Source organism: Dryobates pubescens, chromosome 1 (assembly GCF_014839835.1).
Source record: "Dryobates pubescens isolate bDryPub1 chromosome 1, bDryPub1.pri, whole genome shotgun sequence".
In the NCBI taxonomy this organism is placed as follows: domain Eukaryota; kingdom Metazoa; phylum Chordata; class Aves; order Piciformes; family Picidae; genus Dryobates; species Dryobates pubescens.
The window spans coordinates 47,682,922-47,697,852 of NC_071612.1; the positions used below are offsets into that span (position 1 = coordinate 47,682,922).

General features: G+C 38.2%; 1 protein-coding gene across 6 annotated transcripts in view; it reads left to right on the plus strand.

Moving 5' to 3' along the window:
* Nucleotides 1-10,438, plus strand: part of ARFIP1 (ADP ribosylation factor interacting protein 1) — a 38,853-nt gene extending 28,415 nt beyond the window's left edge. For all 6 annotated transcript variants that reach the window (XM_054165230.1, XM_054165244.1, XM_054165236.1 and 3 more), the window contains 2 exons: nucleotides 526-700; nucleotides 8,836-10,438. In XM_054165230.1, the coding sequence (XP_054021205.1) occupies nucleotides 526-700; nucleotides 8,836-8,991 (331 nt within the window). In that variant the 3' untranslated portion in view covers nucleotides 8,992-10,438. The remainder of the gene's footprint in view (nucleotides 1-525; nucleotides 701-8,835) is intronic.
* Nucleotides 10,439-14,931: the final 4,493 nt, after the last annotated feature.

Consider the following 14,931-nt stretch of genomic DNA (forward strand, 5'->3'; position numbering starts at 1 on the left):
AAGAACTATGAAGCCATTCTAATGAATGCATGCAGAGAAGCCTAGAGCTTACTGAAAAAGCCTTAGGACAGAGCCTGGTAGAAATGAGCTGTTGCTCAGATACCTGCTTAAAGGAAATGTCTTGATCTTGATGCTTCTCTTGCTCTAAACATAAACTCTTCACTGAATTGATTGAACAAAAGAAGAATAACCTGGAAAAAAGATACACTAGCTTTATATGATTTAAGAAGCTAAGATGCCTTAGGAAGAGTTCTGAGCACTGAAGCCAGCACAAAGCAATGGGTTGGGAGCATGTGGCTGAGGCAGGGACAGAAAAATGAGGGTATTTGTTGAGGCAGCTGTACAATTTACTTAAGGGTGCGTAGTAGGAAGGGGGAGGGAGAGGAATCTTGTCCAGGTGTTTTATTTTTTCCGAACTTCACCATTTTGTTCATCTTCTATTGTACTTGGCCCTCTATGTGAGGTCTGTTTTGAGACAATCTGCCTTGAGGATTGTTTTTTTTTCCTCCTCCTTTTTCTTCTCAGAATTGAATATGATGCCTATCGAACAGACCTAGAAGAGTTGAATCTTGGCCCTCGTGATGCAAACACTCTGCCAAAGATTGAGCAATCGCAACAACTGTTTCAAGTGCATAAAGAGAAATATGACAAAATGCGTAATGATGTATCTATCAAACTCAAATTTTTGGAAGAAAACAAGGTAAGCTACAGCTTCTGATTTTACATTTAGGAGTTTTCTCATATAAGTTTCTGCATTGCTAGAAATATTTTCTAGATCATAAAATATATTTTAATTTTAAAATAAATAAAGGGGGGGAAGGTGAAGGCTTGATTTTTTCACAGTTCTTGCTGTACCACTGGAGAACACACTTTTAGAACAGGTAGCGTGGAAAGTGTCTAATCAAGCAGCTCTAGCTACAAATGGCAAACAGGGTACTAAATTTCTTGTTGATATGGGAGGTTTCAAGTTTGGAAAAGGATTACTTTTTCAGCTTCTTGCATTTAATGATTAAATTAGTCGTATAGCTATTGATTTAAGATTGCTGGCAATGCTTTCATGGCACAAAGAAGATGAGAGAAATGCGAAGGAGCTTCTTGAAAATTTAACTTGAACTTAGAAAGACAACTTTCTGTAATTAATGCCTTTATAGTTTCTTAGTTCTAAACAGGGCTCTTGAACTGTTGGTTTGAAAGATTTTTGTCCCCATCCCTGTTTGTTCCAGCCATGCTATTTCATGTATACCTTCTTAATGGAGATTCTTATCCCTCTTAACTCTGTTTGCCAGGCAGAAATAGATTTGCAATACAGAACACAATTTGAAACTGTGCTTTCTTTGATAAACAAGTCCTTCTAAACTGCTTATAATGAGATTTTTAAAGACCTGAGTTTTTACATCTGATTGTTGCTTATACTCAGAGTAAATGAAATGCCCATCATAATCTGTGACTGTATTTCCTGTGTCTTCAGAGGGAGGAAAATATTAGCAAAACTTACGTCAAGATAGTGGTTTCTCAGTTTGTCCATGTATACTAGTGGACAAACATTTTCAGCATGGGTTAATTCATATATTTTAAAGATCTGATGCAGGTAACAACTGCTTGTCAGAGAATACATGACCCTAATGACAACAGTAAGAAAATATGCTCCTTGCATGGAAGTAGGAGACTTTGGGATGGAACATCAAGGGGACAAGCTGAACCAATTAAAACTGATTATTTATCTGAACTTTTGAATGCTGCCACATATGCAGTTGCTTCAGCTAATTAGAATAAGGATGAATGGGAAGAACCATCAATAAATGAGAAGAAAAAAAGTGGAGAAAATCAGTAAACCTCATGGTTTCAAAAACAATACACACTTCAAATGTTGCTACTGAGCACTGTTTCTTCATACGGGCATTTGCATTAGGACCAGGGGTCTGAATTGCATCGCCATTAAGAGCTGATGAACCAGATCAACAGATGATTAAAAACTGGTATTGCTCTGACTTCCATTTGCTGTTCTTGTTAAACTTGTAGCCCATTAACTTTCAAATTGAAAAAAAATCCATACTGAAATTAATTTTCTTGAACAAGCTGAAGTCTGATCGAAATGCTGATATTTAAGTTTACATTAGAAAATGCTGATAAGAACTGAGTTTTGAAACAGTATTAGGCTGAATAGTATAGTAAAGGTGTCCTTTTTTTCTCTTCCCCTTTGTTTTCATTTTCTGGTAAGTTTTGTGCTACTGATATAATATACTGCTTTTGAAATAATTGAATCCTCATTTGAAAACAGCACTTACCCTGCTTCCTCTTAGTTTACAGTAACTACATTGATCAGTTTATGTTTATCCTGATAGGAAAGCTTCAGAGTGAAAGCATTGTATTTCCATCTTGCACAAAATTTTTCATATTAAAAAAAAATAGGTAATTTAGGGAGCATTAGCACTAGTTGTGGTTGTGGTTACAAGGTGGTGTCTCTTCAGGTTCCCAGTATGCACTGAGTAGTCATTCCCTCCAGAGGCATCTGCTGGGGCTGAAAGGGCGGTGTTTCCTAGGGAATGCCTAGTGTAAGCCTTGCTTGTCCCAACCCTGCTTATGTAACCTACACAAGAGGTACATGAGAAATGCTGGGAGAGCAGAGTGCTGCATCTCTGGTCATGAGATATGCCTTGCTTAGCTTGAGGATAAAATTCCTCTGTCTACTGTGCTCTAGTTCTCCCCACTGTTGCCATAAAATACTTGCCTGGGAATCACTTCTGAATTCTTCTGCTCAGTGCTCTAGACCTGAGCTTTTACCCTCTGGGTCTGAGAGCATTAGCACAGTCTTCCTAGTGACAGCCCTGAATTAGATCAAGCATCCTGTTAACAGTCACAGCCTACAAATCTTGTTTCTGAAAGAGATTGTTTTTCCCTTCCTGCCTTTTCTTTTAGATTAATAGAGGGGACTTTCACATGCTTAAACCTTTTTATCACTGGTTGACATTCCTCAGTTTTGACACTAGAGATGTCAAAATATTTACTTAAGAGTGTATTTAATTTTGTTCCCAAATAAGTCACAGAAAGGACTTCCTTTACAGTCAAATACTGGCTTAAATAAAATTATCTACTGAGAGCTTTACGCTGGTAAGCTTTACTTTGGTGGTTTTGTTTGTTGTATAGGGTTCTCCATAGTAAAGAACATGTAATCTTAATCCAGAATTTTTATTTCATTTGATTATTTTTTTTCCATCTTGCATCTCTCTGATAGTTTTTGTTCTTCTGTTACCCAGAATGCTTGCTGGGGTGTAGTCAGAGACAGTGATTGTTATCTCAGAGATGATGTTCTTACTAGTCTGACATGTTTCTTTTTCTGGTGACAGCTAGCTGGTTTTTTGGGTGTTTTTTTTTTTTTTGGTTAATTAGTGTCAGTGGAGGGGGAGCTTCTCTTAGACCTCGTACTTCTCCTGCAGCTTGTATTAAGGCACTGGAATGTGCAATTGATTTGCCAGATAACTTTATAATCATTATAAATATTACTTCTAATTTTAGCTGCATACAGAGTGTATGTGACTGCTCTCAAGTGAAGTTGTTACCTCACTAAATACAGGATCGCTAAGTATAGGAACTAGGTTTTAATTTCAGTTAGATTTTGTAGCCTCAGATGTCTACTTTTTACCATAGGATATGATAGCGATTGTTGCGGTCCATAATTTAAACATTTGTAAATGCAGCATGTGTGTGAAGGAGAAGGAAGAAAGAAGGAAGAACACAGAGAACAACACAGCTGTATGACTATGTATATAACTCAGCCACTTCAGCTGTGGGAGTAGTGTACTGTTTAGGAGATGGCTTAAACTGAAGACCATATATGATGCTGAATTCCCAAGTGGAAGAATGATTTTGATATTGTTAAACTGTTACTGTAGTCCCTGGGAGGAATTGTTGTAAGGGCTTATTTGTAGCTGGTTTTAGAAAGCCTGTGTTGTTTCAGGTTTGCTGCATAGAAGACAAATGAGGGTTAGTATTTGAGCAGCTATATCAAGGTATGGCCTTACCAAACTCATGTGACAGTATACCAGAACTTGCAGATTCCTGATCATCAGCTTTATTAATATATGGTGTCATGTTGCTGAATCCAGATGTGAATTAGTGTTTATTCTGAGGCTAAGAAGCCTTTTTAGATAAGAAAATAGTGCAGTAGCTGTATAATTTCCCTTTCTTGTAGACCATAAACCTTTGGGATTCAAGTCTTGTGTATATTGATACAGGCTGTAATACAGTGTGGTCTCAGCCTTAGTTGGTATCACTTGTGTGTTGAAAACAGAATTGTGTAATGAAGCCTTGCCATTGCAAGACAATTAAGCAATTTAGGGGTTAATTTTAGATTAGATAAATCAGTTCATGATTATCTCCCAAAAATGGTTTTACAGTCTGACCAGTATTAAAAAATTTAGTGAGACCAAAATGTAAGTTTAGTGTCAGAACATAATCCTAGATAGGCTTTTGTAAATGTATCTAGTAAAGATACACTCAGTTATGTTCTCACTGAAAAGTTTTGTCCCATATTTGGTTAAGCACGAGATACCAGAAGAGCAGGGAAAACTGGGAGGTGATTCAAGCTGTCACTGCAAAGGAACTATAAAGGCAGTTTAACTGGTTGGTGGGCTCCATTTGGTCTGTGTTGCTGCAGATGTCACCAAACAGTCATCATCTAGCTGGTCCTGTGTTGTGGAGGGAAAAAGGTCTTACGTGGTTGCAGTCTCTTTGTGCTTGTTCTCCTGGGTTCATGTTACTATTTCAATTTAAAGTCCCCCAAAGCTTCTGAGAACTGCATTACAGTAAAGTTAGGATTGCAGTTTCCTGTGTGTAAAACCAAGACACAGAAGATTGCTATTCACTTTGATTATAGAATTTGATCTTGAAGTTAGAACTGATGTTGTTTGGTGGTTGCTTTCTGGGGGCTTTTCTAGTGTTGCTACCAAGTTGTATTGGTAGTATACCCAGCTGGCAGAGTTCTGTAGGAGTTTGTGGCATGAAGTAATAAGAGTAGCTGCAGTCAACTCACAAATAGTTGGTGGTTTTCTTTGGTTTTGTTTGTTTAAAAATTTCAATGACCCATTCTTAGCTTAAAGATTTCTGCCACTGAAAGTTGTTTGTTATTGTAAAAGCATTGCCTTTATGAGAAAGGGGAAAAAATGTTACTTGTGAGAAATGGCAAATAGAATTCTGTGTACAGAAAGAAATTGAATGCACTTCTGTGGGTTATAAGTCAGGAGTTTGATGTTTAAATGCTTGCTGCTACAAATGAAAGCAATATGCAATGTAATGGAAACCCAGATGGCCAAACAGCTTCAAATAAAGATAGCTAGAGGAAAGGATTATAATAGTTGTTAGAAGGTAGAAACTGACAGAAGGATTGAAATGGATGGCTGAAACAGTCTGAATGAGGAGAATGTAAACAAATCTGTATTTTTGAGTGTCTAGAGGGAGGTGGGAGGAAGAGGACAGCATTTTAAAAGAAGAGAAATGCTAAGAGCATCCAGAGGAAAAGTGAAAACTCCAATCCAACCCATAAAATCTTCTGTATATGCAAGTTAAGTCATCTGTTTAGGACATGCCTGTTCTTTATGCTTATCCACAAAGTTTAGTTTTGGTTTGAGACTTGAAGTTTGTCACGTATGTTATGGAGTGCTTGCTCAGTTTGGAATTAGGAACAGAAAGGTGTATCTAGTTAAAGAAGGAGGAACAGTGATTTTTAAATTATGTTCAACTGTAAAACATGATAAGCATGCTGGTCATATGTTGGGACCCGTATTTTAGCAGTGTACCATGAACATCATGTCTGATTGAAAGGCAGATCTTCAAATGCTCCTTTACTGCAATAGACACTAGCTTAATGCTCGAGTTAACTTGAAACACTGTAGTCTGGAAAATGGTGATCCCTTCATCCTCCATGCCCCTACCCTCACATTTCCTTCTCAATTGTATTTACAGAAGTGGTTTTGCAGCTGTGCAGAGAATCAGACTGGGGAACCAGTTCACATTAACACAAATATGTTGTTGTCTGGTTAGTTTTAATCTAGATCTGTTCCCTGATTCAGCTGACTGCATAACTTCATGAGAGTTTTGCCAACAGAGGGCTAAGGTGAAACAGTGTGGAAGTAAGAGTCAATGGCTGGATAGAGGAGTGAGTAAAGCTAAAATTCTTCCATGGGGAAACTGGTTAGGTTGTAACTCAGTTCTAAGTGAATACTTGTCACATTTTTAGCTGTGATCTTAGGTGCTTTTGCAGTGAACCTCAGGTGATTTGAGATGTTACAGCTTTTTTCTCATAGCTGGCTGCTGCTTCATAGTAGAGCTTCCTTGTACTGTATCAAGGCAATTTAAGTGGACTTTTTCTAAAAATTGAGTCTTAAAATTACCTGAATTAAGCTATGGATAAAAGAATCCCACCATTACTTCTGGGATTTACTTAGCAATCCTCCTTTGAAAGAGAAGTTGTAACACCATGAACCTCAGCAACCAGCTTGATAGCGATCACAAAATTTACACCACAGTGATCGGCTTGGGGACAGAACTTCATACAATGAGTTAGCTCTGGTAGTTCAAAAAAACTCCACCAAAGTGAAACTTCTTTTCATTCCAAATCATCTGCTTCTGCCTGTGCATGCACATTTACTTGAGCCTAGGCCTGACTGAATTTATAAAATTGTCAGAAAACATCAGGGCAGTTTGCAGAAGCTTTGTGTTAAAAGCTAGCCTAACAGAGTACCACATTTGATCTCAAATTAGGCAGTTTGGGCTGGTAAGAGTGGGTTTATTACCCAGTTTGAGTTCCTATAAAGAGTATGAATAAAACTCTTGTAGCCTTTTGATATCCTAGAAGAGTGCGTGCAAGTGAGAGACTGTACCTGCTAAATTTTTTTTTCTTTAAACTTTTACAAGCCAAGCCTTCGTGTTATTTTGGCATTTTCTACTTGTTTGACATGGGAGATGAGCATTATTAGATTTTAATTTTTTTTTAAGTATCTGTATGTGTGTGCTGAAAACAAACCGAAAGAGAGGTGATCTTTTATGACTCAGAACAGCTGAATTATGTGTGCTAAACAACTGTAGTTAACTAAATTCTGCATCTCCTACATGTTAAAACATTTAATTTTGTGAAGTCTGCTGTAAATGAAAAAAGCAGTCTCAAGAGATGATGTGCACAGTGAACTCCTTTCCGGCCATATCTACCTCTCATGGTTTTTCTTGGGAGAGCATTTTGACAGAAGCAGAAAACCTATTCTTTTACCATGTATTTTGTTAAATTATCCCAAATTACTAAGGAAGAAAATACAGGGATACTAGTTTTGGTCAAATTGCAACTTAGATCAAAATTTGGGTCACCAAACAGAGATTATCACATAGGTAGGATACTAAGGTCTGTGCAGTTGTCAGTTTACAGGCAGAACTTAATGCATTAAATGACTGTTCAGTTAAAAAAAAAATGTTGTATACTAAATAGAAGTCTCAATTACCTGTGCTGAAACTTGTACATACAACTGAGTGTATGCATGCACACAGACATATGCTCAGCCCTTTAAGGAAAAAGTATTTTATTTTAAAGGTATACTGCATTTCTGTGTAATAGTGTAAAATGTTTTGGGTTTCTAGTGTGCAATATATGTTGGGATTTTTTAGTTTGAGATGTTTTCTTAAATGAAGGCAATGAAGTATTTCCATACTGAGTAGCACGTGTTTCAGAAAAGCATGTTAGGTAAATAACCTGTTAAAACAAGCATGGCCAATTGGTAGGCGTGGACCAAACCTGGCCCAAAGACTGTTTTGCTTCACAGCATGAGAGGAGTAGACTGTTCCTTGTGAATTGTGCTCAAAGATAAGGCACTGAGCCAAAATTGAGTAGAGAAAGTTTAATCTGCTACCTACCGCATCCTCCCTGTAGGTTAGGTCAGCCAACAGGCACAGGGCCACCATTTTAGGATGTGGATTTGACCTCTAACGCAAAACTAAGGTTGTGGTAGGCTGAGAATACACTCAAGAATAAAAAGGGCAGGGTTTGACTGCAGGAGGAGCAAGACAGATGCCTTTTCAGCACACTACTGATCCTCATTCACAACATCAGCTTTACTGGTGTACTGATATGGAAATGTAACACTCGCTTAACTTCATCAGGGCTACACACATCATCGCTGCCATCGTAGACTAGACTGGAAGAGAAAAACAGTCGTGCTTTCCAGCTGATCTTGTGATCTCTTCCCCAAGTTTTGATTAGTGGTATGATCTGTGTGTTTCATGATTTGCATAAATGTTATAGTCAAGATATTGACCAAGTCCTGAGTTACAGGAGACGGACAAGAAATACTGCTGGGAAGAGAACATCAGTTTCATTTGACTTAGGTGTATGTGAGCTGTAAAACTGCAAGGGGGAGGGGGCATGTGTGCAAATAAATGAATTGTATATTTAGATAATGCATTTGTCATGTACTCTCGGTTAAGTCCATTTGGCCTTCAAGTAGGTGTCTTAAAGAGAGGTTTGTCATCTAATTACAGGGAATCAAGTACTTGTAGTCAAGTGTGTGATACTTGCGAACATTATGTTGTTTGGTGAATTGCTTTTGGCCTGTGCATACCAAGTATTGACAATTAAGCATACTTTATGAAAACTCTAAATCACTCCCATGTCAAAGAATTATTTGGGATTATTTACAAACAAAAACAACAACAAGAAAAACCACCCCAACACTTATAGTAAATAAACCTATATAAAATCTGAACATATCAAATGTACCTTTTCTCTTTCGGTACCTGCCCTATGAAGTTGTTAACATCTGCTTTCTTCTTTTAATCTATCTCTATTCTTGTCTGCAGGTTAAGGTATTGCACAATCAGCTTGTTCTGTTCCACAATGCCATTGCGGCATACTTCTCCGGGAATCAAAAGCAGCTTGAACAGACTCTTAAAGAGTTCCACATCAAATTGAAAACTCCTGGAGCAGATGCCCCATCCTGGCTTGAAGAACAGTAATCAGATGAGAGGACCCAATGTTAACATGAAATCTTTAAATCTGATAATAATCCAAGGTTGGGGCTGAAGGGACTGTTTTAGTGATTCTTGCACAGAAAGCTTTAATTACTTCCCCCTCCCACCCCACGCCTTTGGTAATACTGTAAGACTGAGTTTGGTGGGGAAATGGGTGACTTTAAGGTAACCAAACAATTTCTTTCCTTTCAAATACGGAGCACTCCTTTTGTATGTAGAAGTTGGTGGTTATTTCTGTAACCGGGATGGGGACAGTGGGGAGGGAGGGGAAACAAAACTTACAGATTTGCACTGACAAATGATGTTTGTGATTTCTGGTCATTTTGGTGGCTAGTCAAAATATTTGCAAATGAAGGTTTACATGATTTGTACCAACATCTGGTATTTTATAGATGAATATAGAAAACATCTTTAGTAATTTTCCTATGACTTTTAAAAAGGAGAGTGTGAAAAGAACGTTTTGCAGATTAATATAAGGCCTATATGTAATATCTGCGTACAAGTAGCAGTTGGCTCATGGACTGGTGGAATTGCACAAAATGCCTTTTTAAAAGATGTACCTTTCCATCATAGGTTCAAACAAAAAACACTAAAGCAAGAATCACTGTCAGTCTGAGGCTTCTAAGCACATGTTTTTGCTTTGCACCGAATGGTTGCTCAGTGAGGCCAACCATGCAATGTACTAATTTCATTTAAAATTTTACTTTCTCTATGAAACAAATACCGTACTAGCCTTAAATCACAGGTATGTGCCTTTTTATAAGATAATATTTTCTCCAGTGTACATAATTAAAAAATCCTTTCATGTAATGGTTTGTTAATTCCCACCGAGGGGAAGGAGACTGTATAAATGGTGTTTCATTGTACACTTAGAGCAAGTTAAAGCTTTAGTTAGCCTTCATGGACAGGTATGATTTTGAGAGAGGGAAATGGGCCAGTATGGTTTTTCTTTTTGATTGAAAAGCATACTTAAGTAATGGGAGTAACATGGAGGACAGTTTTTTTTTCCATTTCTCCATCAATCCTGTAGTCTTTAAGTGTAAAATTGTATGTCTGTCTTACCATAGACATTTTTAATTCAATATATTTGCATCCTCATTTGCACATATTACGTTGCTTTGTGTTATCTTAAGTAAAATTAAATTCTTCAGATATGTTATTTACAACGGTGTGGATTGTATGATTTATGTACTGTATGTTTGAATGCCTTTCAGCTGACGTTCTTAAAGTTTTCAGTGCTTAACACAACTGTAATGTAACTGTAAATCAAACTTTTTAATCGTTCCTCATTAAATTCTTGGCCTGGCAAAGCCGCCTTTGTCTTTGTTCTGTCAGAATCTCTTGTAGTAGTTAATTTATATTCCCCAGAATGTATATCCTATGTGAATTTTGTATTCATATTAAAGGTGTTTGCAGTCAAACTTCCTTGACTTGTGATGGTTCAGGGTAGAACTCGGCTTCTGCAGTAAACACAGTCCTGTTTTTCTGAGTTGCCATTGCTGCTGAAGCACAGTACTAGGTTGTAATGCAGGCTATTTTGTTTCACCACGATTTAATAGTGTGTGAGTTCAACTTGAATGTAAACGCATAATGAAACAAATCTTTCAGTATATGTAATTGACTTGACTTAAACTTTTTAATGAAATGTCGTTACAACTCTTACGAAGTCATTGATTTCCACTGTCTGACTCCTGCCGTGTGTGGTATCATGGTGCAGGAAAGAAGTTAGCTTTTTTATAACTGTATGGTTGAGCTGGGAAATGCAGGTAGCAGCGTTATAGCAGGGGTGAAGAATGCATACCTACTGACTACAGCTGAAATGTCAGCTTTTAGAACACTAGAGGAAAAGGACACACATGGAACATGTACTATTGTTTTCTCATGTGTCTCCTGCTGAGAACAGTTGCTGCCCAGATAGAGCTGATCTGATGGAAACAGCAAGAGTGTAAACTTGAATCTGAAATTGCTTTGTGCAGGAATGATGCATGTGTAACCCTTACTTTTTTGCAGTGGCTTAAAATCACTAGAGCCTCTTCGCTTGGAAGAAAAGGTGGGACAACTGAGATGACTCTCTAAAATCTGTGTGGTGTTTAGTACTGGGAGAAGGAAAAATTGCTTCCATTTTGATCATCAAAGCAAGTTTTGTTTTAATTGATTTGTTCTAATTAATAGTCTTGGTGAAGAGGGTTCTGTGTTTGGCTGACTGACAGGATATTGCACTCAGCTTTCTTTGCCTCTATTCAAATGTGCTTATGAAATAATTCAAGCTCATATCATATATTCTAACTTAGCTCTTATCCAAATTTTAGGAACTTTTGCTTCTGGAAATCCTACAAGGATCTGAGGTTTCTAATGGGAAGTAATTATGTTTATGAGGCCTTCTGATACTGATTTTAAAAAAAAAAAAAAAAAAGGCAAGCTGTGTCTGAGGGTTGTAACCCTGGCATTTATCTAGGTATACAGTTGGCAGGCTGGATTTGTGTGTGTGTGTGTGTGTGTGTGAAGAGGGGCCATACCCGCCTGGTAGAGTCTTGCCTATGAAAGATTTAATCTCTGTTACAAGTTACCACACTAGTCCTTCCAGTGTTGTGAGAGATTTCTTGGGAAGAAGAATTTAAACCACTTAATAGTGTTTCAGATATGCTGTTGTAGCTGTTCCACCAGAGACCCAGGGAGCCGTTTCATTTCTTGGTGACCACACTAAGTAATATGCACTGCTGGCTAATTTGAAACTTGCAGCTCATGTTATTTTGTTTGCATGAATTCTCTTTTGTTCTAAAAATGTTCTTTGGTGTACTTCATGCTTTGTCAGTTCCTTACAAAATCTTTCTGGTTATAAAATGTATGTATAGTTGTATTTGAAGAGAGGTCTATGCAAGTAGAGTATAGTAACATGCCAGTGTCATGAAACTAACAGCTTGATCTCAATCTTCTGTCAACTGGTTTGCCCAGCAACCTTATCTCTGTTCTGTGTCTGCTTCAAAAAAATTATCAAAGTAATATAAAGGAAAAGTTAAGTGTTTTACTCAACTCTGTGTTGAACTGAACAGGGGGTATTGTCAGTTTGTATTTTCTGCTTATCTGCTCTTGTTCCTTGTTGTGGTGTTACAAGAATCGTAAGGTATTATAATTATTTAGCATTCCTCATCTGCAATTATCTTGAGAGCTGGGTTTGGTTTGGTATTTTATTTTAGCCTGGTTATCTTTTCCATGCTGTGTGCTTTATGTGGGGACTGTACTAGGCACAGATTTTTTTTTAATTAGTCATTGGTGGGTTTTGGGGTTTGTTTTTTGTTTTTTTGGGTTTTTTTATGTTTTGTGATTGCTTCCACCCCAAACTTACCCAACTACTGTCAGCTAAGTTGTGTCAAATTGAAAATTTGGAGTGGGTTGTTGCTGCTGTTTGGGGGGTTTTGGGTTTTCTCACCACCACATTTGTTTTAATGAGAGGATCCACAGAGTTGACTGTTATTTGGTCTGTATTTGTACTTGGTCTTGGTAGTGGCTCTGATACCTTTTTGTTCTTTCAGGTGATTTTTGGTGCTAAAGCTAGTGATTCATAGGAAGCACAATTGTGTGTCTGTGAGAGCAGTCCTGTTCATATCACTGCACCTATTTTCACCAAGGTCTATTCTCTTAATTTCTGTCATTCTTCTATGGAAATCAAGTGGCCAGGTAGACTGGGGTGTGTTGACACTTTTTATCATCGCGGCAATAGTTAGAAGTGAATTAAGGAAGTACCTTACCTTGTGACGTAAGTATAGGAAGTCAGATGGCTTGTGCCTGCATAAATTGATGGGAAAACAGTGGAGAAGACAAGTGATGTGTTGCTGTTTCATCAGAGTCCCTATACTAAAATGTAGAGGAGCAAGGTACAAATCTTGCAGAGTCATGACCTTGGACATAAAGGCTCAAATCTATGGTTTGCATAATTTTTGTTTCCTATGGCTGAGTGCTAGCACAAAAGCATTTCTTTTCATGCTTCATCTGCCTTTCTACAAAATTTTAAGGAGGCAAGGACAGCAACCCAAATGTACTATGAAAGCCATTTCCCCCCCGCCCTAATTTCTTAAATGTTTACTCCTTTTTCTTTCTCCAGCTCCAACAATAATTAGTATTGCAGAATCAATAAGAGGGGCAACTCGAGAGGAGACTACATGGAATGTGGTTGAAGGTAGGGAACTGTTTGACATCCCAAGTCCCAGGCAGAAGTAATATGAGGACAACCACAAGAAGACCCTGGAAGCAGTGAATTCAGTTCAGATTTCAGGCTCTCTCTCCAGTGTTTCAGTTAATGACAGAGAATAAAGGGTTGACAAGTTTGAAGGCCAGCTCATTTCAACTACAGTGTCACCTAGAAAGGGTGTACCAGATGATCCTTGAGGTCCCTTCCAACCTGGCATTCTGTGATTCTTCTGCTTCACAGAAGCAGCTCAAGGAGTCATGACAAGGTCCCGTTGCTGAAAAATTGGTGTTAAGAAGTGAGACTATCGGATTGGCCTTGCTTTGAGCAGAGGACTTGGAGACAACGAATAAATGCTCTCCTCTCCATCAGGGAGGACCCAGAGTGATTGCTAATCAATATTTAAAAGGTGGGTGTCAGGAGGATGGGACCAGTCTTTTTGCAGTTGTGCCCAGTGACAGGACAGGGAATATAGGGCACAAACTTGAGTTCCATCTAAACGTGAGGAGGAACTTCTTTAAGCATGATGGAGCTACTGGAGCAGGCTTCCCAGAAAGATGGCAGAATCTTCATTTCTGGAGATACTCAAGGCCCATCTGGATGCATTTCTTCTGTGATCTTCTTTAAGTGAACCTGCCTTGGCAGGGGGTTGGACTCCATGATCTCCAGAGGTCCCTTCCAATCCCTACCATTGTGTGTGATTGTGTCCAAGGCGGTACATCAAATGTTCAGGTATGATGGACACGGCCTTGAGCAACCCAGTCTAGTAGAAGTGCCAGTCTCTACCCATGGCAGGGAGGGTTGAAACTAGATGAGAGTCCTTCCCAACCCAACCCATTCTGTGAATTCTGTGCTGTCCACTATTGGTAGCATACTCTGAAGTACTTGTGTTCAGCAAAATGCACGTTCAACTTTTAACAATTGCCATAGGTGAAAAAAGCCTTTGTCTGATCTCGTTAGGAGAACCCATTTTCAAGATAACAGCTATTAGAAGAATTGAAATATTTCATATTCTAGGAGAAGGATAAGAAGAGATCAACAGTATCTTTCAAGAGTTCCCTTGCATCATTGGTTGGTGGGACTGAGGTGGCTACCAGTGTGGCTGTATGATAACATTTCTTAATTAAGAACAGAGATCAGATACTGAACAGAGTAAACCTGAAACAAATTCTTAGTTTGTTTTTGCCATGTTTATGCCATATCCTTTGGTTCAGTTACGAGCAGTTCAGCCATCAGCACTGTGTTCCTAGTTAGTGGTATTGACAGATGATATGCCCTACTGTGCTAATTAAAAATAGTTATGCACTTTTCTGCCTTTTTAAGAATACCAAAGGCTATAAATGCAAGCACTTAAGAGTTAATGCTAAAAACTAGTTTTGCCTGTTGGATCTTGATTTGTTTTTCTTACATGTGTGTATGCATCGTGATAGTGGTAATTAGGGATTTGTTTTGAGAGGTTAACTACCATAGTGCTTCATTTTAAAACCAAGTAAAACTTGAGGTTTAGTGTGACTTGAGTTTCACAGTTGACTCTCTCCTGCCTTTGTCTGAACACTGCAGAAAAAAAGGGCTCGTAATCAAGATGGTAAATTTTGTTCAGATGCTTAGTTCCCATTAGAACTGTTCACTCATCAGACTCATGTTCGCTCTGTAGCATTAGAAGCTTTTTGTGCTCTGAGCAAAAGCTGGGCTTACAAAAGACTTTTTTCCTCTTAAAAAAAAAAAAAAAAAATCATGCCTTA